Here is a 25764-nt window from a genome sequence, read left to right as displayed (position 1 = left end):
TTCAAGTGCAGACTCTAATATCTAGCTGTCGTGACCTTGGGCAAGTTATCTGCTTGGTCCAAGTTTTCTTCTCTATAAAGTGGTTACGCTCAGAGTACCTCTGCCACACAGTTGGTCTGGGGATGAGAAGAGCTAATACACAAAAGCATTTAATGGAGTTACTGGCCAGGGTACACATGATGTGCTGCCTACCTATGGTTACCAGAGACAGAACCAAACACTCTATGTGAGAAGCCACAATACAGCCCCTTTAGGCTTGGTTCTGAGATGAAGAGGAATCAACCCCTACAGTTCAGTTCAGTTCAGTCACTCAGTCATGTCCGACTCTTTGCAGCCCCATAAACTGCAGCACGCCAGGCCTCCCTGTCCATCACCAACTCCCAGAGTTCATTCAAACTCATGTCCATCGAGTCTGTGATGCCATCCAGCCATCTCATCCTCTGTCGTCCCCTTTTCTTCCTGCCCCCAATCCCTCCCAGCATCAGAGTCTTTTCCAATGAGTCAACTCTTCACATGAGGTGGCCAAAGTACTGGAGTTTCAGCTTTAGCATCATTCCTTCCAAAGAACACCCAGGACTGATCTCCTTTAGAATGGACTGGTTGGATCTCCTTGCAGTCCAAGAGACTCTCAAGAGTCTTCTCCAACACCACAGTTCAAAAGCATCAATACTTCGGCACTCAGCTTTCTTCACAGTCCAACTTTCACATCCATACATGACTACTGGAAAAATCATAGCCTTCACTAGATGGCAAAGTAATGTCTCTGCTTTTGAATATGCTATCTAGGTTGGTCATAACTTTCCTTCCAGGGAGTAAGTGTCTTTTAATTTCATGGCTGCAATCACCATCTACAATGATTTTGGAGCCCCCCAAAATAAAGTCTGACACTGTTTCCACTGTTTCCCCATCTATTCCTCCTCCAAACAAAGGTGGGGGGAGGCTACAGGGAACAGAAGAGGTCATGGGGGATTTGCCCATCCTCCAACTTCAGGCCAGAACTTTCTGTTTCGTGCCTGGTGCCTTACTCCTTTGTGCTCCCCTTGGCATACTGGGAAACATGTTATGTATTTACGTTTTAGCATCACTGCCAAATGAGGAAACAGAAGTCACATACGACATGAAACACAAATATGCATCTAATTGCACCGAAGGTAGGGACTAGGCATGAAGAGTGAGCAGCAAGGCTCTGCTGGGTTGCACAGTGTCTTGACAAATTCAGTGCAACTTTGTAAAGAAACTCTGTTGCAGCAAGGGCAACAGACTGCCATCATTTCATTTCCTCTTACTCGAGTGCTCTCAAAGTTCAACGGTGTAACTGCGTAGCTTCACCTAGTAAGCTTGCCTGCGTCGTGAAAAGAAAAGGACTTCGTTGGCAGGAAGCACACACAGCCTCACGTCTGTCTAGAGAGGGATGCAACTCTGACTCTTCTGCGCCACCTAGTGTTAGAATGTGGTTATTTCCGTGGAAGACGATAAAGCACCCAGTTAAGGAGGGAAAGGGTGAAGCAACTGTATGCCATGGGATTTAAGGGTAAGGTTGGCCTGCTAGGCTAAGAGGCTAAAAAAAAAAACGAAGACTCGAAGTCTGTAGTTTGAGGATCAAGGCATGGTGCCAGGGGCTCAATAGCAACATCCACGAAGGGAAGTTAATTGTAACCTTAAGTGCATTATAGCCAGTATATTACATAGAAACGGCAATGTGCGTGTGTGCGTGTAAAAGAGAGAGCAAGAGTGGCAGACAAAGAGCCACATGGGTCATTTGCTCCCAGTGCCCCAAAATGGTTCAGAGCAAACTTAGAACTCATTTCCGTTGCAGAGACCTTGAGCCACTTGGACATAAGCGGAAACCTTCCCTGAGTATGACAGGCAGCCTACTTCTGTCTTTCTAAAATTTAGCATTGAACAACACAATAGGCAACAGAAAATCTGGAGTTCCTAAAATTTTTTTAAAGACAGCAATATTTGATATTTCTAGAAAAACCAGCAGCAGCAGTGTGGGAAAAATCAGAGCTGTACAGAACGTCCCCACCCACATTGTGCTTTCTCTGCCTGCGTGTCCTGATGATGGCAAAGCCACCGGGCGGCTTTGAAGGGACCAAAGTGGCTCCTCATGCTCTGTGGGCAGTGCCCGGGCTTGGCCACCCAGTTCCCTTACCCCCCTGGCGCACTTGGGGCCAACACCTTTGCCTCAGCCCCCCGACTCCCCACCCTGAGTGGGCTCTTACCTCCTCTGTCCTCCAGGTGGCCGAGGTTGCAGACCTGACTGATGCTGTGCACCCACACCTGCATCTCTTCCTCCGTCTTGGCCACCAGATAGAACGTGCGAGACGTGGTCTTGACAATGAACACGAAGTGGTTCTGGAATTCCTTGCGAACGAAGCCCGGGCCCGCATGCTTCCAGACGGCGCATTCGCTAAGGTCGATGGTGCGGATGGGCTTGCTGGCACGCTGGCTGCGGTAGTACTCCAGCACGTCGCGGTCGCCACTCAGCCGGCCCCGCCGTAGCACGAACCAGCGCCGGCGCCAGGCCTGTGGGAGAGGCAAGCGGACATTGGCCCCCGTGATAGGAAGCCCCGGAGCGCACTCGGCCTCTTCCACTTTTCCCGTTGGCTATCGCGGTGGGGGGTAGCCATGGGAGTCACGCCGCCAGGTCGAGTAGAAATATGCACTCATCACAAAGGCATGCAACACAAATTTACGGGCACCCTGCTTTAAAAAAAATTTAGGGACTTCCCTGGTGGTCCAGTGGATAAGACTCCGAGTTCCCAATGTAGGGGACCCAAGTTTGATCCCTACTCTGGGAAATGGATCCCACAAGCCACAACTAAGTGTTCTCATCCCACAACTAAGACCCAGCACAGCCAAATAAAAAAAAAAAAAAAAGAAAACTCTAATAGTGAAGGGCAGGAAGGAAGCTTTCTTACCCCTATATACCTCAATCCAGTGCGACCTAACCTAGTCGTTGAACTTGTAGAGGATTGCTCAACAAGAAAGGGAAAATCATACACATTGGTGAGGAGAGCAGATTATCATTAGTTTAAGTTAATGATTGTCTAAATTATACCAATGGACGTGAACTCGAGGGAGGGTGCAAGGATCAGAAAATGTGAAGTAAAAGAAAATCAGTACTGTGAAGTAGAGAGATGGGTAGTGCCAGCAATTCTTTACAGATTTTTTTTCTTTTTTTTTTTCTTTTAATTGGAGGCTAATTACTTTACAATATTGTATTGGTTTTGCCATACATCAACATGAATCTGCCACGGATGTACACGTGTTCCCAATCCTGAACCCCCCTCCCACCTCCCTCCCCACACCATCCCTCTGGGTCATCCCAGTGCACCAGGCCCAAACATCCTGCATCCTGCACCAAACCTGGACTGGTGATTCGTTTCCCACATGATATTATACATGTTTCAATGCCATTCTCCCAAGTCATCTCCCCCACCTCCCTCTCCCACAGAGTCCAAAAGACTGCTCTGTACATCTGTGTCTCTTTTGCTGTCTTGCATACAGGGTTATCATTACCATCTTTCTAAATTCCATATATATGCATTAGTATACTGTATTAGTGTTTTTCTTTCTGGCTTACTTCACTCTGTATAATTGGCTCCAGTTTCATCCACCTCATTAGAACTGATTCAAATGTATTCTTTTTAATGGCTGAGTAATACTCCATTGTGTATATGTGCCACAGCTTTCTTATCCATTCATCTTCTGATGGACATCTAGGTTGCTTCCATGTCCTGGCTATTATAAACAGTGCTGCGATGAACATTGGGGTACACGTGTCTCTTTCAATTCTGGTTTCCTCAGTGTGTATGCCCAGCAGTGGAATTTCTGGGTCGTATGGCAGTTCTATTTCCAGTTTTTTAAGGAATCTCCACACTTATCATAAAGCGGGAGACACTTCTGCAACCACCACCTAGGTCAGTATTCCTCCATCAAGGAACTGAGATGCCCTCGGGGACATCTGAAGATAGCCCTGTGCTGCCAGTCAAGAAGGCTGGGGGCATGGAGGGTGCACACTGTCTGGCCTAAAGCGATCCTCTGTGCCCTCCTGAGAAACACCATAATAGGAATGAACTTCCCTTAATGCTATAGGAATCTGGGAAACAGCCAAATCTTGAGGTCAGATGATTAGGCAAAGTTGAGTCCAGGCTCAAAAAAGAAAAGAAACCAGAGCTGAAATAGGGCAGGCTGTTCCACAGGCCACTGCAGTGTCATTTGGGCCTGACACATTGAGAAGGCCACCAGCTTTGGCTTTGACTAGGGTGGCAGGGCAGGGGGAGAGAAGCCCCATGTGGGGTGTTCTCAGCTCCCTCCCTGCCCAGGGGCTGCAAGATCTGAGGCAACAGAGAATTTGATGAGGCGCTGAATGGTGGATATGACCTGCAATCAGGGCTCAGAATGGAAAGCCCCTTTGACGCTGGGCAAGAGGCAGAATCAGAAGGGTGGTGGGGGTGGGGGGAGGCGAGCAGTCACCCCATGTGAGGTTGGGACAGGGAAAAGGAAACAGAACCTGGCAGGTAAGGCCTGGCTAGGGTCTGCCTTTAGGGATGGTATAAAGCACTCAGGAGGAAAAGGGGACGACACAGGATGAGATGGCTGGATGGCATCACCGACTCGGTGGACGTGAGTTTGAGTGAACTTCCGGAGTTGGTGATGGACAGGGAGGTCTGGCGTGCTGTGATTCATGGGGTCACAAAGAGTCGGACACAACTGAGCGACTGAACTGAACTGAACTGAAAGCGCTCAGGAGACATCTGACCCCTTGGAAGAGGGACAAAGCAGTGTAATTAAGTGCTTGTTTTTAAGACGACAGAAATAACAGCATTTGTGTAGGCTTATGGGAGTCATGGAAGAAGAAGCATTAATGATTGGAGAACTTTCTGTCACAAAAACCTGGGACTGGATAGCGTGGAGCCCCTGACCATGAGAGGAAGCTCCAGCGTCACTGTCAGGATGAGAGAACGCCCTGGGGCACCAGGGGTACCCCAAACTTTCCAAAGGCCACTTTGGTGGGGAAATGTGAAGAGGAACTTTGTTGTACTTCCCAAAAAATGTTTCTAAAAGAGGAAGTCAAAGTGGAGGCTGAAACAAGTTTCAAGTTAACTGCTCTTTGTTTTGTAGAAACCCATTTCTTAGCCTTGAATAACAGTGTTGGTGGGCTGGGGCTGGGGAACACGATTAGGGCTCACCAAGTAGCTGGGGTGCTGAGAGAGGGGGAAGAGACAAAACGGGAAGATTTCAATCCCATGAAGGAGCACTCTGCTAGGAGAAGGACACAGACATTCGTTCAGCAATTATCTGTTGACATCCTAACAGGCTGGCCAGTGGGCAGACACGGGGGGGAATGGAAGTGAACCAGCCATTGAACAGGCCCTGCCACTCAGTCTTGTGGGCAACAGAGGAAATGGGCACATGGGATAAACAGACAATTTCTGTCAGCAAGATCAGCGCTATGATAAGGGAGAGCTAAGATACTATGGGCATACCCAAGAGACCTCCTTCAGGAAGATGTGGTGGCCAAGCTGAAAGTAAAGAAGGGCCAAGGATGCAGCCACATCCAGCACAGTCTGTGTGCGAAACTTACGAGCACACCCTCCCTCGAGTTGTTAATCTCTGCCCAAGACTTGTGATAATACCAAAGCTGAAATGACACTTTCTTGGAGCATTTTACTAAGTAGGTGGGACCAGGCTTCTAGAAGTGAAAGACTCATGACAAAGACCTTTAAAAAGCAGTCAGCCAGCACTGAAGTGAAGCTCTTCACAGGGACACCGTTCTGCAAGGAATTTATCGAAAGAACTCAGGGGTCAAGATGAAGACACTCCCATTGGACAAAGATGGAGCAATTCAAGCTTTAATAAATTGTAATAATCACAGTGGCTTGAAATCCATCAAATATATTTAAACCTGAGAGTTCATCATGATATTAAAAAAGAAAAAGAATGTGTCATCCTCAGAGCAGGTGAGGGAAACACTTCATGATCTTTTCACAAATGTATGCTGACTAATAAAGGAAAACCAATGATACAATTAGAATCTCACCATTTTGCTTGCCGCAGTGCATTCGCAAGCAGCGGTGTTTGCCCTCAACAGTTGCTAACTTATGAAGAGGAATAAGCAAATGTGAAAGTTCCACCCACAAAGCTAGACTGTGGGAAATTCTGTGGTCAAAGGCCCAGGTTCTTCAACAGATAAATGACAAGAAAAAGAAGGGCCGAGAGGATCTATGGAGTAAATGAATCTTAAAAGATAAATCAAAAATTTTCTGTGGGCTTATTTTTTATTGAAGTGTAGTTTATTTCTGGTTTTCTGTTAATTTCAGGTGTATGGCACATAGATTCAGTTACACATCTATATATATATATATATACTTTTTTAGATTTGTTTACATTATAGGTTATTATTAATATAAGATATTGAATATAGTTCCCTATGATATACAGTAGATCTTTGTTTCTTTTATGTATAGTAGTCTGGATCTGCTAATCTCAGAGTCCTAATTTATCCTTCTCCTGCCCTATCCCCTTTGGTAACCACAAGTTTGTTCTTTATGTCTCTGAGTTTGTTTCTGTTTTGTAAATAAGGTCATTTGTATGATTTGTTTAGATTCCACATATAAGTGAGGTCATATTATATTTGTCTGTCTTTTTCTGACTTCCTTCACTTACTATGATAATCACTAGATCCATCCATGTTGCCGCAAATTGCATTGTGGCACTCTTTTTTTATGCCTGAATAGTATTCTTTTGTATTATTGTGTCTAGGGGATGCCCTTTTGAGTAATAAAAAATTAAAGAATGCAAAGAAGAGGTGTGTCTACATATCAGGATAGTAGTCATATATGGGGAACAGGAGAAGGTTGTGGTTCAGATGGGGTACATGACGAGGCTCCAGCAGTGGGTGGCTAAGTTATTTTTCAAGCGGTTGGTGGTTACAAGGGGAGGGTGCGGTCATCTAAGAAAAATTCATAAAGCTATACATTTGCCCTATGTGGTTTGCTATATTTGTGTTTTCTTTGACAATAAAAAGGATTTTAAAACAATTCCTCTGGACAGGGCATGTTCATGGATGTGTTCACTGTGTGCCAGGCATGGGAGGGGCTGCTAGCTCTTCCCGTGGGGAGAGATTCACATTTCACAAGGGCAGGATCGCAAACTCCACAGCAAAACTTTGTCACCTTGAAAGTAACTTGTAAAATGACATGGGATTGTTGGCCCCCAGGGCACCAGGCATCACATCCCCCCACTGTACCCCACTGGGCCCTGAGGGCTCCTCTAGCTCTGGCCATGAAGGATCTATTTCCCATCAGCCTTTCCTGCCACAGCCACTAATGTGACTCATTACCACCTTACCAGCATTATCTCCACAACAAAAACCTGCAACATCCTGTAACATTGTGGAAAAGTGTTTGTGCTCATTTCTCAGATGTGAAGGAGGTGAAACTAAACTCCTCTAGAAAGCTGTAATGGAGATCACAGACCTGTTGATTTGCCTGGAATTGGTTGGGAAATAACTGGATCTAATCCCTCTGATAATGAAAGCTATGTGCTGTCTTCAACCATCTTCAATACAACTTGCTGATTCTGTTTACAAACACCTCCTGGTTGGTTTCTTGATAGAAAGGGACACCCAGGTTAAACAAAGGTGCAAGTGATTGCAAGGCTGAGGCAGGCACTGTGCAGTGGCAGCCTTGGTTATCCAGGGAAGAAGGACTGAGACTTGAATCTGAATTTCCCTGTTATGGACTGAAGTGTCTCCTGCCTCAAAATTCCAATGTTTAAGTCCTAGTGCTCAGCACCTCAGAAGGTAACCTTATTTGGAGACAGGGTCTTTACAGAGGTAATCCAGTTAAAATAAGGTCTTTGGTGTAGCCCTAATGTAATATGACAGGCACATTTATAACAGGGGACACTTGGAGACACAGACATGCATGGAGTAAAGATGATGTGAAGACTCAGGGCACTGACAGCCTCTCCAATCCCAGGAGAAAGGCGGGGAACACACCTTCCCTCATGGCCATCAGGAGGAACCAACTCTTCTCACACCTGGATTGTGGACTTCTGGCCTCCATGACTGGGAGATGGTATGTTTCTGTGGCTTAAAACTACCCAGTTTGTGGTACTCTTACAGCAGCCCCAGGAACCTAAGACATTCCCCCACTTTTATTCTGCATCTGAACCACCTGGGAGAACTTCCACTTCTAGCCACGTTGGTGTACTTAGCCCTGAACTTGCCCCCACCCACAAAACCAACTAGAAAACTAGACCAAATATTTGAATCCAATGACTTCTGACATTGAGCAACAGTCAGCTGTGGTGTATAGGAGAAGAAAACAATGTGACTGAGTCTCAGACTCTAGCATTCTAGCTCACAGCCTGTAAGCCTGTTTCTAACTGATGGTATAGGGAAGGGACTCCCAACAGACTACGGCAATCTGGCCAAGTTGGGAAAGACAGTTCAGCATTCCGGAGGGTTGAGGTAGCTGGGAATCAGTAGGGAGAGGCACCAAAGACAAGGGTATTGGGTAAAGAGCTCCTGAAGTCCACATGGGAATTCCTTTATGGCACAGTGGCTGAATACTAACACCCCATGTTAAGTTCAGTCATTCAGTTGTGTCCAACTCTTTGTGACCCCATGGACTGCAGCACGCCAGGCCTCCCTGTCCTTCACCATCTCCCAGAGCTTTCTCAAACTCATGTCCATCGAGTCGGTGATGCCATCCAACTATCTCATCCTCTGTCATCCCCTACTCCTCCCACCTTCAATCTTTCCCAGCATCAGGGTCTTTTCCAATGAGTCAGCTCTTTACAACAGGTGGCCAAAGTATTGGAGTTTCAGCTTCAGCATCAGTCCTTCCAATGAATATTCAGGACTGATTTCCTTTGGGATATACTGGTTTGATCTCCTTACAGTCCAAGGAACTCTCAAGAGTATTCTCCAACACCACAGCTCAAAAGCATCAATTCTTCGGTACTCAGCTTTCTTTATGGTCCACCTCTCAAATCCAGATATGACTACTGGAAAAACCATAGGTTTGACCAGACGGACCTTTGTAGGCAAAGTAATGTCTCTGCCTTTTAATATGCTGTCTAGGTTGGTCATAGCTTTTCTTCCAAGGAGCATGGGTCTTTTAATTTCATGGCTATAGTCACCATCTGCAGTGATTTTGGAGCATAAAAAAATAAAGTCTCTCACTGTTTCCATTGTTTCCCCATCTATTTGTCATGAAGTGATGGGACCTGATGCCATGATCTTTGTTTTTTGAGTGTTGAGTTTTAAGCCAGCTTTTTCACTCTCCTCTTTCACTTCCATCAAGAGCCTCTTTAGTTCCTCTTCGCTTTCTGCCATAAGTGTGATGTCATCTGTGTTTCTGAGGTAATTGATATTTCTCCTGACAATCTTGATTCCAGCTTGTGCTCCATCCAGCCCTGGCATTTCTCATGATGTACTCTGCATATAAGTTAAATAAACAGGGTGACAATATCAGTCTCCTTTCCCAATTTGGAACCAGTCCATTGTTCCATGTCTAGTTCTAACTATTGCTTCTTAACCTGCATACAGATTTCTCAGGAGGCAGGTAAGGTAGTCTGGTATTCCCATCTCCTGAGGAATTTTCCACAGTTTGTTGTGATCTACACAAAGGCTTTGGCATAGTCAATGAAGCAGAAGTAGATGTTTTTCTGGAATTCTCTTACTTTTTCAATGATCCCACGGCTGTTGGCAATAGATCTCTGGTTCCTCTGCTTTTTCTAAATCCAGCTTGAATATCTGGAAGTTCTCAGTTCATGTCCTGTTGAAACCTGGCTTGGAGAATTTTGAGCATTACTTTGCTAGCGTGTGAGATGAGTGCAACTTGTACATTCTTTGGCATTGCCTTTCTTTGTGATTGGAATGAAAACTAAGCTTTTCCAATCCTGTGGCCACTGTTGAGTTTTCCAAATTTGCTGGCACACTGAGTGCAGCACTTTCACAGCATCATCTTTTAGGATTTGAAACAACTCAGCTGGAATTCCATCACCTCCACTAGCTTTGTTCATAGTGATGCTTCCTAAGGCCCAGATGACTTCTCACTCCAGGATGTCTTGCTCTAGGTGAGTGTGAGTGATCACACCATTGTGATTATCTGGGTTGTGAAGATCTTTTTTGTACAGATCTTCTGTGTATTCTTGCCACCTCTTCTTAATATCTTCTGCTTCTGTTAGGTCCATACTATTCCTGTCCTTTATTGTGCCCATATTTGCAGGAAATGTTCCCTTGGTATCTCTAATTTTCTTGAAGATATCTCTAGATTTTCCAGTTCTATTGTTTTCCTCTATTTCTTTGCATTGATCACTGAGGAAGGCTTTTTTTATCTCTCCTTGCTGTTCTTTGGAACTCTGCATTCAGATGGGTATATCTTTCCTTTTCTCCTTTGCCTTTAGCTTCTCTTCTTTTCTCAGCTATTTGTAAGGCCTCCTCAGACAACCATTTTGCCTTTTTGCATTTCTTTTTCTTGGGATGGTCTTGATCACTGCCTCCTGTATAATACCATGAACCTCCATCCATGGTTCTTCAAACACTCTGTCTATCAAATCTAATCTCTTGAATCTCATTGTCACTTCCACTGAAGGGATTTAATTTAGGTCATACCTGAATGGTCTAGTGATTTTCCCTACTTTCTTCAATTTAAGCCTGAATTTTTCCTATAAGGAGTTCATGATCTGAGCCATAGTCAGCTCCCAGTCTTGTTTTTACTGACTCTATAGAGCTTCTTCATCTTTGGCTGCAAAGAATATAATCAGTCTGATTTCGGTGTTGACCATCTGGTCATGTTCATGTGTAGAGTCTTCTCTTGTGTTGTTGGAAGAGGGTGTTTGCTATGACTAGTGCATTCTTTTGGCAAAACTCTGTTAGCTTTTGCTCTACTTCATTTTGTACTCCAAGGCCAAACTTGCTTGTTACTCCAGGTATCTCTTGAATCTCTATTTTTGCATTCCAATCCCCTATGATGAAAAGGACATCTTTTTTGGTGATAGTTCTAGAAGGTCTTGTAGGTCTTCATAGAATCATTCGATTTCAGTTTTTTCAGCATTAGTGGTTGGGGCATAGACTAGGATTACTGGGATACTGAAAGATTTGCCTTGGAAATGAAGAGAGATCATTCTGTCATTTTTGAGATTGCATCCAAGAACTACATTTCAGACTCTTTTGTTGACTATGAGGGCTACTCCATTTCTTCTAAGGGATTCCTGCCCACAGTAGTAGATATAATGGTCATCTGAGTTAAATTCACCCATCCCAGTCCATTTTAGTTCACTGATTCCTAAAATGTCAATGTTCACTCTTGCCATCTCCTGTTTGACCACTTCCAATTTACCTTGATTCATGGACCTAGCATTCCAGGTTGCTATGCAAATTGTTCTTTAGAGCATCAGACTTTACTTTCATCACCAGTGACATCCATAACTGGGCATTGTTTTCACTTTGGCTCCATCTCTTCATTCTTTCTGGAGTTATTTCTCCACTCTTCACCAGTTGCATATTGGGCACCTACCGACCTGGGGATTTCATCTTTCAGTGTCCTATCTTTTTGCCCTTTTCATACTCTTCATGGGGTTCTCAAGGCAGGAATACTGAAGTGGTTTGCCATTCCCTTCTCCAGTGGACCATATTTTGTCAGAACTCTCCACCATGACCCATCTCTCTTGTATTGCCCTACATGTCATGGCTCATAGTTTCATTGAGTTAGACAAGGTTGTGGTCCCTGTGATCAGTTTGGTTAGTTTTATTTGATTACAGTTTTCATTCTATCTGCCATCTGATGGATAAGGATAAGAGGCTTATGGAAGCTTCCTGATGGGAGAGACTGACTGTGGGGGAAACTGGGTCTTGTTCTCATGGGTGGAGTCATGCTCAGTAAATCTTTAATCCAATTTTCTGTTGATAGGCGGGGCTGTGTTCCCTCCCTGTTGTTTGGCCTGAGGTCAAACTACAATAGGGGTAATGAAGGTAATTTTGACCTCCTTCAAAAGGACTTGTGCATGCATTGTTGTATTCAGTGCCCCTAACCCTGCAGCAGGCCACTGTCGACCCATGCCTCCACCAGAGACTCCTGGACACTCACAGGCAAGTCTGGTTCAGTGTTTTGTGGGGACATTGCTCCTTTCTCCTGGCTCCTGGTGAACACAAGGTTTTATCTGTGCCCTCCAAGAGTCTCCAAGTCCTGTGGAAGTTCTGTGATCAAATCCCTCTGCTTCCAAAGTCAAATTCCCTGTGGGTTCTCAGTCCCTTTGCTGGATACCCAGGTTGGGAAATCTGTTGTAGATCCTAGAACTTTCTTAACAGTGCCAGAATTTCTTTGGTATAATTGTTCAATCCATGAGGTGAATCCAAAAACAGTTACTGGACACCCAGAAACTGATCAACTACCAGAGCTCACACAGGGATGGGAGAGGTTCAGACCAGCTAGGACGGAGAAACCTGAAACATTCAGGAGAGACTTAGAGTCAGGCCTCAGTATAGGTTCATCTCAACCTCCCCTGAGAAAGTTTAAGAAGCAGACTTGGAGTGACCAAACCAATGTTTATGTTACTGAATTGACTGCCAAACAAAACTCAACACTTTTTAAAGGAAGACAAGAAAACCCAGACACTCAACAATATAATATTTATGATGTAAAGCCTCCTCCAAATTACTAGAACTGCAAAGAAGCTGGAAACTGTGTTTCATATTAGGTGAAAATCAGTCAATAGAGAACTAAAAATGACAGGGATGATGGAATAAGCAGACAATATTTTTAAAACAGCTCTTACAGTGTTTGACATTTAAAGGAAAACATGTACATATGAGAAGAGAGATAGAAGGTACAGACAAGAACAAAATGGAACTTGTGAAGATACAAATACAATATCTGAAATGAAAAATGCACTGGATGCGCAGAACAATATCTTAGACCTCAGAGAAGTGCTCAGTGAACTGGAAGCACATTTTTAGCACTTTCCTGGGAAGAAGTGAATAGACTCCCAAGGGATCTGCTAAAAACACACATTCCTGGATCTCACATCCGGGGTGGTTAGGAGTCCAAGGCCATCTCATGAAACACCTCGAAGTCACCTGCTTCTAGCTCAGAGAACATGTATTACCAACCAAGCGGAATACATCAATCTCTGAACCACAGTCTCAAGGATGCACTGTTTCAACACTGAATGTCTATCCTTTTATCAGTTTTAAACCCCTTAGAGAACATGATGAAATTCATTCACCGTCTCTCATCAGAAACATGCATGCGTGCATACACACGCATGCACACACACACTCAGACACACATGCACACACTGTTCTGGATGGCCTTCCTTCATTTAATTGCCATGCTTTCCCTCGCTGGCCTCACCTAGTAGCATTTCTCAGTGGGGCCCTTGCTTCACTTTTCACATCCAAACTGTGTGCATGGCCTGCTGACTGTACTTTCACCTCTCCATGTTACCCTGCTACAGCTGCCCTGGTCCTAGGCCCCCCAGAAATTCATTCTCAACACAGAACTCAATGGTCTTTAAAAACATCAATCCACTCATGTGGCTCCCTCGATTTGCCCTTTCCAAAGGCCCTCTAAACCTTATAATAATATCAACCCCCTTGAAGCTGGCCTGGAGCCTCCTCCTGGACCTAGCCCTACACTCCTCTCCCTCTTCAGCTCCACCACTCTTGGGTTATTTCACACTGTTCCTTCTGCTGTTCCTGAACAGGTCAAATCTCATTCCCACCTTGGGGCCTTTGCCCTCCCTGGTCCTTCTTCTCAATATAGTCTTTCACCAGATTATCTGCATGCCTGTCATTCAGATTTCAGCTTCCCGTTGCTGAAACCATAACTTAATTGTCATCATCTCAGAGCAACCTTCTCTGATCATTCAAGTCCAAGTGGCTGCACATTACTTTACACCTTAGTTCCAAACACACTACTTTCAATACCTACTATTTCTCTTTCCTGTCTGTTTGAGGATGGGTGTCTGGCCCCCACGCCAATCTCCAGTCCCCTACAGAGGCCTTGTTGTCTTGATTACTGCATTAACCTCTGCTACGTGGCACAGAAGAGTTGCTCATACTTGCTGAGTTAATGAATTTCATACATGATTTCAGGGTGCCCTGGACCTAGGTTTAAAACACTAGTCTTGAGAAACATGACTAGCTTTGTGGTTTCATAACAAACCTCATTGCCAGCATTCATTCATCACATATTTATGTACAAGGAACTCGAGTTGTGATGGGGAATCAGACAGACAAGGTCTCAGCAGTCAGGCAAGGTGCAGTCGGAGCCTTTTAACTCAAATACAGCAAATGCTCCAAATTGCAAATGCAACACACAGATATGGCAGTATGTTGTTCAAGAGTAAATTGGGGTGTCAGCTACACATGCCTAACATGAGCTTTTCTCAGCTAATAAAAGAAGCTCTTGAGATTGAGATTACCATAGACAAAAGTTCGAAGTCTGAGCACTTTATTCCTGCACTCGATTCTATTTGCACAATGAAATAAACCTGGCTGGGTTAGAGCAAGCTTCACTTCTGTGACTCCAGAATTCACTCCAATAAAATTGAAGTGGCTTGTCTGGATTGTATCCATTGTTGAAAGACACTGAAATGAACGGAGAAACATCCTGTGAGTCTCTGAGGCTGTAAAGAGACACCTTTGATTTAAACTGCTTTTCTGGCCAAAGTGATTACTGTCCCTTTGTTTCAGCGGAATTGGCCCCCTGCCCCCTCTGCAGCGGTGAAATCCCAAAGCTATGAAATCATTTCCTCTGCATGTGCACAGGACCGGTCAGCAAGCTGCCTGCATCGCCTGGCTTTCCAACCCGGGCTGAGGGAATGAAACCTCCATCAAGCTGCACTTTGAGCTGTGGGTTTGTATCCTTCACTATCCCTGTCATCTGAGCCAGAGCAGTTTTCAACTCCAGCTGGTCAAGGAACTGCTTGGGCTTCCTCCCCCTTGGACCCCTGGATGGGCTCCATGCTGCCTGCCCTGGCCCGAAGTGTCCAGAGCTCCGGGATCTGGGGCTCAGACTCCAAAATCTGAGTCTGTTCTGATTACTTACACGTGTTGGGCTTCTGAGCTGCTCTCACACGGGCCTTATCTGTCATGCTGCAGGAGGTGCCTCGATTAGAGGGGGACACGCAGAAAGATGCTGCCAAGGATCTGTGGGCGGCAAGGCCCTGCTCTAGTGGGCAAAGAGTTCAACATTTCTCACCACTACACATAAAGAGAGGTACACAGTTGGAAGGGGAACTCATTTGAGGTGCATGAGAAGTTATGTGCAGAAGAAAGGAACTCTAGGAAACAAGACCCGGCCAATGACCATCAGCTGGTCTCCAACTCACCCTGGGACTCTGGCCTATGCCCATTCTATCCCATGTGCTCTGTGATGGCAGGAGCCTCCTCTGTCTTGGTCCCTGAAGTACTTCCAGCATCTTTAATAGTCTTAGTCTACACACACAATCAGTGCATCGTGCTGGACCAGGTGATGGACTCGGGGGATGGCTGGCTGGAAAAGCTTAACAGGAGGAATCCTTGTGTTGGAAGAGATCTTTCTGTTTCTTGCAGTTGTGGTCACCGGAATCTATGTGTTATGATGAAACCACAGTGAAACACACACACATGTCTATACACACAGACACACGCAAGTCTGTGACGTGAAACCTACAGCAGCTCCTGTTTCTTTACAATCTCCTGGGGATGGAGGTTTCTAAATCAGTTGACAAAAAGATGTTCAATGCAAAAGAAGTCAAGAATGTACAGAAAAGGAAACCTTCAAGAAGTGGGGCACATCAAAAGCACAAAATAAGATGCTTGATTTCAATCACTGCATCCAGGGGAACCATACTCAATGGGCTGGTGAAAACACATTTATGCAATGGGCCGGGTACAGGGGAGGCAGAGATGAGCAGGTGCTCAGAGTCCCCTGAGTGGAACAAGGGCCAACGAGCTTGCAGTGATGGCATTTCCTTCTAAGTTTGTCAGCTTTTATGTATAATCCTGTGAAGTGGTCAAGGGGCAGCTAATTTTCCAGAAAAAGAAGCTGGTCCTCAGAGAGATGGAGGGTCTTGTTCACAGCCCTCCCTTTCAAGGACATGGCTCTATGTAATAAAAGAGACTGAATTCTAGTTAGTTGAAATTAAAGAACAGGGAAAATAGAGCCACAGTTGGAGGAGGGTACATGCCTACTTGCATTGGTTGGTGACCCAGGATTGCATCTATTCCAACATGAGGATTCCTCCTGTTAACCCTTCACCAGCTGCTCCTGGTCCCCTGGCACTTCAGCGAGAGGGATTTGGGTGGAACCAGAGTGATGGAGCACGTTACCTCAAGGTCACATGTTAGACTGCTTTCTGCAGACTGTCCTGTCATATGGAACTGTCAAAGCCATTTCCCTTGATCTAGCTCTGGAGTGTACTCTTCTCTGGAGTCCAGAAGAGGAAACAGGACTAAGACATGCTCTTGACTGCCTTTTCATTTCTTTCTTCTCCATTTTCATTTCCTTCATTTCCATCTTTCCTCATCCCCCGTTCTTCTGACTGGAACAAGTTTCTCTTTGCATTTGTGACTATTGACAGAGACTTAGTAAATGTTAGTGAGTGTTTTTCAAACCTAACAACTGTATCCCTGACTGCTCTATGTAAGGCCCTGGGAATCTTGGAAATGCTCCCAGACCCCGAGATGAAAGAAAGTTTTTGGTAACAGCTTGGAGGCTTTCAGTAGCTTCCCAAGCCCGGCTCCTTTAAGCCCAGCTCCCAGTTTCTTCCCAGTGGTTTCACCTTGAAAACATTCAGGAAGTTTGGGGTGCGGTTATGTGTTGCAGAAGGTGAACATCATCGAAGAAACAAAGTCCTGGTTAATGTTCTATTTTCTGCTGTGCTTTACTCAAGGGGGCCCCAGTCTCCGCCTTCTACTTCCTCGCCAAGGGGGCCCACAAAAGCCAGGGGACCCGAGGGCGGGGGGTTGGGAATTTCCAGGAGCAGGTTAAGCAGGGCTCCTCTCAGCCCTGGCTCAGCGCCACCAGCCCAGGGATTGCTGTGACCCTTCAGCCTGATGGGCCTGTAACCTTCTGCCTGCCACTACACAGAGCCGGGACTTGTCGCAGGCGTGGAATAACTTCCTGTGATTGTCCTGGAGATGGTCTGGCCCACGAGATCCGCTTCCAGGGCTTGTCAACAGAGGCAGAGGAGTTCTGGATCTCTGCCATGTGGATGGAGACACCCCTGCATTTAAGGAGGAAGACAGGGCAGGGCTCTTGCTAGGATGTGAGCTCCTGAAATACATGGGATTGTGGAAAGCATTTGGAAATCTTGGTGTCTTGTGTTATTAGCTGTAAGAGAGTTGAGGTCTAATGTGCAGGAAAATCTCTCTAAAATGTACCCCCCTGGCTCCTGGTGCTGAGAGTGAGCTCAGTCCATCTTGTTGAGTCAGTTGATGAATCTCTAGCTCATTCCACCTGTAATCAAAATAAATTCTGCCTGAATTAAATATTTAAATAAGGACATATTTAAATTTAACTGTTTAAATAAGGACATTTAAATTTAACTGTTTAAATAAGGACATATTTAAATGTAAATAATTGAATAAGGACATATTTAAATTTAAATATTCAAAAAGGACACAATTAAATTTAAATATGTACATTAGGTCATGTTTAAATTTAAGTGTGTGAATAAGGGTTTGTTTAAATTTAACTATTTAAATAAGGAATTATTTGTATTTAAATATTGAAATAAGGAAATAACAGGACTGAAAAAATAGAGGTGGCCATTGACCTAACACCAGCCTCTGAGAATGCTTTCTAAAAACAGGACATGACAGCCTGAGGCTACAGAGAAAAACCACGCCACACATTCATTCCTCAAAAGTTAAGATGTCGATGCTGTGAACAGGCACGCCGCCCATGACTCAGTTGCCAGGGTGCAGGGGGGCAACAGAAAGAGGGTGGTGGGCAGGAGACGGGTGCCAGCTGGTAGGCTGCTAACAGCCCCAGAGGGATAGTTACAGGGCAACTCATGTGCTGAAAACACTGTTCTGGCTGCAGGAAGTTGCCAAATCCACCTCCCAGCCTCTGGTCAGCACAAAACTGTGACTCAAGTTGTTCCACACAGGAACCCAGAGGATGCCACTGTTGACCGAAGGTCCTGTCTAGGCCTAGGAGAAGCTGGGCTCGCAGAGGGCACCTGCCTGCAGACTTGTCCCAGGTACCTAGAGAGGAAAGGAATAACCTAGCTTTCAACTGGGTTAAAGACTTGCTGGGCTGAAAGCACATACATCAATAGAAAGAAGAACCCTTTACTGTTCACAGTTCAAGGCCAATCCTCTGGGCCTCCTCCCTGCTGGAACCCAGGGCATTTCTGGAGCCTGGGCACACACGTACCAATCAGGATGTGGTCACATTTGGGGGTGAAGTGATAAGCAGCGGTCTCAAGCGAGCACCTCAAGCCACTGCCCAATGCCTCTGGCTTCAGTTCTGTTTCCCCACAGGGTCCCTCTCTGCTCCTGACATCTGAGAGTCCAGGTGGAGCTCATGCCACTGTGAAGGATTTTTCACGGGCATCCTTCAGAAATCTTTCTCCTATTTTGTCAAAACTCTACCTTTTCAGGGGTAGATAAGAGGTCTAACTGATCTAAGGTCTATTCCATGAGTTGATTAGATTTTCCTGCTCTATTTTGGACTTTTAAAAAAAAACAGTTTTTCTTTCATATTGGGTTTTAGCTGATTAACAATGTTGTAATAGACACAGGTGAACAGTTCAAGGACTCAGCCATCCATATACATGTATCCATTCTCCTCCAAACTCCCCTCCCATCCAGGCTGCCACAGAACATTAAGCGGAGTTCCCTGTTCTGTCCAGCAGGTCTTTGTTGGTTCTCCATTTTAAAAATAGCTGTGTGTACATGGATTTTTGGACTCTTTGATGAGTTTCACAGAGGGGAATTATATAAACATGTGTTCAGAAATGTCATTTTCTTCCTCAGAAATCTCTTTGAACGCTCTGGCAGTCACACCAGTCCAAGGCAAAAGAGCACCTTGTTGTTTAAATGTGTATTTGGCTGGTGTCTCATGAGGCTTTATATTATTTCTTATGCATCATAACCCTTTGTAGACCTTTTTTATTTGCCCATTTTCCCACTGCCATGCTGATCTTTCCCTAATGACTGACAAGGATTATTAACAGAAGTCATGGGTATAAACTCATCTGCCTTATACATTTGTATTGTTTTTGAAGCATCAGTGCCTAAAATCGTGCTTGGCATACAGGAGATGCTAAGTAAATATTTGTTGAGGGCTGAAGAAATGAATGAAGAGAAGTGTTTTATTCTCAAATAGCAAAAAATCTGTCTTTTCCTTTATCGTTTTTCTAACATATTTAGACAGGTTTTCCCCACCTCCAGATCAGATTGATATCCGACAACATTCTTTTGTATAAACTGTATTTCATTGTCTTCCACTTAAATGCAACACATCTGGAATTTGTTTGCCATGTCTCTATGAAGTGAGATTGATCTATATTTTTATGAATTTGTTATCAAGGTTATGAAGAAGTTTGCATCTTTTCTGTGCCCGAATAGTTTAAAGAGTATGAGAGTGAGCTGTTCTTTAAAGCTCAAAAGTTCTCCAATATTAAAACATTTGAAGTCAAGCATCTGTCTCAGAAGTAATTATCCATTTCTTTCATATTTACTTTATACTATTGACCAGAACAACATTTTAGGGTGTAACACTGTGAAGAGTGGTGCTCCTTTCCGGCAAGGCCATGTGAGAGTTCTCTGCTGTGAAAATTTGGGTGGAGTTAAATTACAGTTTAAACTTCAGTTTAATTTCTAAGTTACACCATGCGCAGGGCCCAAGACCCCAAACCACGGATTTCTTGTCAGCCCTGAAAGCCACAATGTAACAGACTTGCTTCTTGTGAAATAGGAACTAGTGGTGATGAACTGAAACAGCCACTGAAAAGGAGGCCTGAGATGGGACGACCAAGCAGCCCACAAGAAAACCTAGCTGGGGTGTAGCTCTAAGGTAGGCACGGTTCTGACGTGGAAAGAAGGCAGAGGAAACTGAGTTACCAGTGCTGTGGGATGCATCGTGAGACTCTTGACTGGAGGGAGACAGACAAGAACACAGGGAGCTCCATGCCAGAAGGAAACGGACTTTGATCCCTGACAGGAAACAGAAGTTTATAAAAAAAGTATTTTTCGCCATTTTCTTTCCACCTTTTATGTTGAACTAGTACAGGAATATCATTGCCAGATGTCAAACAAGCCAGCATCATCTGCTTCGGCTCTGTCCCTACAGTCAACTGTCAACCGGCTGCCAGACTGACCGTTACAATGCACATCCAATCACATGGTTTCTATGCTCGGAACCCACATAAGGTTTTCCTTCCTCACTGAGAGGAAAAGTCCCAGGCCTCTTCTTAGACCCTCTAAGACCTGACACCAGCCCCCCACCCTCTCCCATCACCTGTCTAACCCCAACTGCTCTTTGCTCACTCCCTGGGTTCCAGCCCAGCTCATTGCTCCTGGAACATTCCAGGTGTATTCCTGTTGGAGGGTCTCTGTGTTGAGTCCTTTGTCTCCTGTGTAAGCAGTGGGGCATTTGAATTCCCTGACCCTTGTGGATGCCTAAAGTCAAAGCCAAAAGGTGTCTAGCGGCCAAGAGCAATCCCTCAAACAGGACCTGCAGGCGTTAAGTCACAAAAAGACAAGCAGATATGATCCCCTTCCATGTGGAAGTAGACAAATACTGCCTCCGAAGGCCAGGAGCTCTGTTGAGATTTGGGATGGATTCATGATACGAGGCTCTCAGAAAATAAAGACGTATGTGAGTGTTGACCTGTTACTATCGAGAGCTAGGTGGTCCATAATCAGGGAGGTGAATCAGAAGCGAGCTTCGAATGAAAAAAAAAAGAAAAAAAAAAGACAAGGGGTGACAATAGCCTGATTTCTCCACTCTCACTCCAGGTTCTGAGCACGTGGGAACTTCTAACTGGAGAAGGACCTGTGCAGAGAGTTAGCTGGGCTTTTCCTTTGAAGACATCATCCAAGCAGCTCATCAACAGCGACAAGCCAAACTCCTTGAAAGGCCCCTCTGGGCCTTATTCTGATATCATTTTGCCACTTGGCCATATCTCCTTCTCTGTTAGGCCCAGGTCTGGAGGTGGGTGTCACTTGATTCTTGCAAATCACTGAAATGTTTCCCTCTTTGTTGCCTTCAGCAACCAGGTCCTCCATCTCCCCATCCTCTTCCCTCTCAGGTCCTGACACATTCCCTGCGACTCTGTGACTCCAAGTGGTCGTGCTCAGTTGTGTCCAACTCTTTGTGACACCCTGGGCTATAGCCTACCTGGCTCCTCGATCCATGGGATTCTTCAGGCAAGAATCCTGGCATGGGTTGCCATTTCCTCCTTCAGGGGGATTTTCCCCACCCAGGGACCGAACCCACGTACCCCACACTGGCGTGTGGATTTTTTTGCCACTGAGTCCACCTGGGAAGCTCTCAAACTCAAAGACCTGCCCCCAAACTAAGGTCTGTAGTCCCACGCTCCCTCCTGCATGGCCTCTATGATGTAATCAGGACTACAAAGATCTGGACAGATTGGCCTGAAGGCTCCACAGTGATCAGAAAGGGGAAATTCACCAGAAAGAAAGGAAAGGCCCAGTCCCTAGGCCTTGACAAAGCAAAACATCAACAGCACACGTAGAGGCTAGAAGAGAGAGAGAGAGCTCAGCAAAAGCACAGAGGAAAATGTGGTTCCCTCGACAGGAAGCCGGCATGAGTCAGCAGTGTGGTGGCCGCCAGCCCTGAACCAGGGGGACCTGCAGCCTCCAGCAGGGGAAGGGGCGCCTGGCTCCTCTCGGCCTGAGGCTTTGATTCCAGGAGCACACTCTGTCCTGGGAGCAGCTCAGAGGAGGCGGGTCTGTGGCCCAAGAATATGGAAGGATCAGCAGCATCCACCAGCCATGCTCAAGTGCCTGAGAGGAACCCAAGTCAGTGAGAGCAAGTGTGTGTTCCACGTAATCTCACCAGGTAACAACAGTGGGCAGACTGTCCAGTCGGAGCTGTCACACACCTCTTTGGGAAGAGTGTTATGTAACCAGTTTCCTGTTGGTAAAGTGTCCAAACAACACGTGATCGCTCAAAAAATGTGGCCAGTGTGTCATGAGATCACCGCTGATACACTTGCCAGTCACTGAAGTTTACAGAACTGCAATGTGGCCTGGCCTGCCGACCGCCCTGCTCAACAACCTGTCTCTCCTGAATGTTTTCATTAAGCAGTTGACACCTGACATTGGTTATTTCTCTAGAATCATTCGCATGTTCTTACTTTCTGCTGCACTCCTACAAATAGCCTTTCTGTTCCAGTTTCCCTTCCAGCTGTCTCCCCTGCCAGTTCAACCTCAAGATCGCTGCTGCAGACCCCAACGCAATCTGTGAGCCCCCTAATTAAATCCTCATCGAGTAATAGTTCCCTGAACCCAATGTGCCCAGTACTCCAATGCAGGTGTCTACTTCTCAATGTGCAAAAAGCTGACCAACTCCAAGACTTAAATCGTTGGGCAAAGCAGGTCTGGGAAACTCAACTCTCTTCTAGCTTACGTGTGTGAGTTGAAATCCCCCAGAACCAACCTGAGTCTAATGCTGCAAGGTGTCCAGGGATTCCAGCAGGTCTTCTGTGTGAAATCACGACCACATTTAGGAGAGACTGGACCCAGAGCATTGGAATGGGACACTTGACAGTGTTGAGCTGCTTCTAACTGCTCTAATCTCCCCAGTGCCATTGGAAGGGCCGCCAAGGAGTCAAGAGTCCTCGAAAAAGAAGGTTCCAGTCACCTCACCAGGCAAAAACACCTTTATCAGCTAAAGAAAGAAAGTGAAGTCACTCAGTCATGTCCAACTCTTAGTGACCCCATGGACTGTAGCCCACCAGGCTCCTCCATCCATGGAATTTTCTAGGCAAGAGTACTGGAGTGGGTGGCCATTTTCTTCTCCAGGGGATCTTCCCAACCCAGGGATCCAACCCAGGTCTCCCACATTGCAGGAAGACGCTTTACCGTCTGAGCCACCAGGGAAGCCCAGCTAAGTCATGGTCTTTCTCCTTTCTTCTCCTTACTATTTTCTGTAGGGTTTGCTGGTGGTGGTGAACTCCAGCTCAGTGGCCTCACTCAGCCTGTCAGATACCCGCTGTCTTTGACACGAGAGGGAAGGAGCAGGTAGGCAGTAGTGACAGCGGGTTTCTCACTAGAACTAGCTCTGAGTTGTGGTTTGGGGTGTTTTTTCCTGGTTGTTTAACCTCAAAACTGGTTATCCAGCCCTCTCAGCATGTCTGTCAGAGACCCAATATCATTCTGATAAGCTCTTTTTCTGCTGAAATCAGTCAGGATCAGCTTCTGGTGCTTGCAAAGTAAAACCTTGACTGGTACCACATCTACAAGGAGTATGTGGTCCATCCAAGTTTCCTCATTTCTAAAATGCACTGAAATTGAATGAAGGAATAATAAATAGAAAAGGAGAAATTACAGAGCTATAAAAATTAAAAAGTAGAACTAATAGTAAGCAAAACACTGATTCAGTGCTAAAACAAAACTTGATAAAACAGAACACACCAAGTAACCTAACCAACAGGGGAAAAGGGAACAGAGCCCAAACTCACAATGACAAGAAAGCAATATCTCTGGGAAGAGGAAAAACAAATTGTAAAAATCATAAGAACATTGTATAAAATTATATGTGATGAATTTGATGGCCAGAATGAAACAGATACTTTTCCAGGAAGAGTATAATTTACATAACTGACTCAGGGAAAGATAGACTAAACAAATCAATTTCCATAAAAGAAACAGAGTTGACAAAGATCTAAACACACCAAAAAAGCACCAGATATAGCTTAGAGGGGGATTCTGCCAAAATTGTAAAGGGCTGTTAATTCCAACTCTACTTAAAATATTCTAGAATATGGCAAACTTCCAAATTTTTTTATGAGCCAAGTATAACATGTATGCCAAAATCTGCTAAAGATTGTACAGAAATAAATAAAGCCAAATTTAAAGCCAAAGACCAGTCTCTCTCATGAATATTGATACAAATATACAATATAAAATATTTGGTTGGCCAAAAAGTTTGTCTGGGTTTCAAACCCTGAGTGAACTTTTTGGCCAAACCAGTATTAGTATGAATAATCCAACAACACAATAAAATTATACCTCGTCCAGCTGGTACTTTTTCTAGAAATGTAAAAGTGGTTTAATATTAGATGATCTATTAATAGAATTCATTGCTTTGCTAGATTTAATGAAAAAGTCATGTGACCATCACTAGAAAAACTGAAAAACTTCTTAATAAAATCCAAAAATGACTTTTGATGCAAAAAAAAACTGATTAATACAGGAATTGTGGAATATTTCACAGGAAGAAAATATATTCTCCTAGCCCAAAAGTCAATACATTCCTTTTTTAACAAACAGCTTTATTGAAGTATAATTGGCACACAAAGAACTGTATATAACGTGTACAATTTGATGAATTTGGCATATGTAGACACCTGTGAAACCATCACCACAAAGTAATCGATCCATTACTTCCCAAAGTTTCCATGTGTTCCTTTGTGTGTGTGTGAATGTGTGTGCACTAAGAACACGTACATGAGATCTAACCTTCTCACAACTTTCAAGTGCGTAATACAATATTGTTGGCTATAGCCATTATGCTGTACAGTCAATCTCTAGAAACAATTTATCTTGTATAATTGAGACTCTATACTCTGGTGATTCAGACAGTAAAGAATCTGCCTGCAATGCAGGAGACCTGGGTTTGATCCCTGGGTCAATAAGATCCCCTGGAGAAGGGCATGGAAACCCACTCCAGTATTTTTGCCTGGAGAATTCCATGGACAGAGAAGCCTGGCAGGCTACAGTATGTGGGGTCATAAAGAGTCAGACACAACTAACACTTTATACCAAAAGGGGCCAGCAATCCTACTTCTGGATATATGCTCAAAAGAATTCAAATCGGGATCTCAAAGAGATATCTGTGCTTCCATGTTCATCAGAACATTGTTTATAATAGCCAAGACACAGAAACAATCTAAGTATATTCACTGATGGATGCATGGCTAAAGAAAATGTGTTATGTCCATAAAATGGAATATTACCAGCTATTAAAAAGTGAGGAATCTTGCTATCTGTGACAACATGGATAAACCTGGAGGACATTATGCTAAGTGAGATAAGTCAAGCACGGAAGAACAAATACTGCATGATTCCACTTTTAAGAAAAGGTCCCTAAAATAGTCAAACTCTTAGATGCAGAGAGTATGATGGTGGCCCCCAGGGAACAGGGGTAAAAGGAAATGAGGATTTGTTGTTCAATTGGTATAAAGTTCCAGTATCTTTCTTAATAGAAAAACACTGATCTTGACTTGCTTGTTTTTTTTTGGCTGCACTGTAGATCAAAATAGGCTTGCCCATTGTCAATACTACTTTTTCACATTGGAGTGTTACTCAACACATTTGGACAAAAGGGAAAAAAAATGAGATACATAAGAATTGAAAACAGAAGTGGTAAAATTCTATTTCGGATGACATGACTGTCTACATAGGACATCCCCAAAGAAAAATCAACTGAAAAACTACTACAAAAAAATAAGATAAATCAAAGGTAAGAGGATAGAATATTAATATGTTGAAATTATATTGGACCAAATTCTGTGCATTTCCAGCTGAACTTGGCCCCACCTGCCTTCCGGGCC

At 44.6% G+C, this 25764-nt stretch overlaps 1 protein-coding gene across 3 annotated transcripts in view; it reads right to left on the bottom strand.

The window, feature by feature from the left end:
• Positions 1-25764, bottom strand: part of GAB3 (GRB2 associated binding protein 3) — an 86338-nt gene that overhangs the window by 54748 nt on the left and 5826 nt on the right. For all 3 annotated transcript variants that reach the window (XM_061408922.1, XM_061408921.1, XM_061408918.1), the window contains exon 2: positions 2226-2529. In XM_061408922.1, coding sequence (XP_061264906.1) covers positions 2226-2529 — 304 coding nt within the window. The remainder of the gene's footprint in view (positions 1-2225; positions 2530-25764) is intronic.

The sequence above is a fragment of the Bos javanicus genome, chromosome X (assembly GCF_032452875.1).
Source record: "Bos javanicus breed banteng chromosome X, ARS-OSU_banteng_1.0, whole genome shotgun sequence".
Lineage (NCBI taxonomy): Eukaryota > Metazoa > Chordata > Mammalia > Artiodactyla > Bovidae > Bos > Bos javanicus.
Note: the sequence above shows the minus strand (reverse complement) of the source record. Positions and strands in the feature narration are given on the sequence as shown.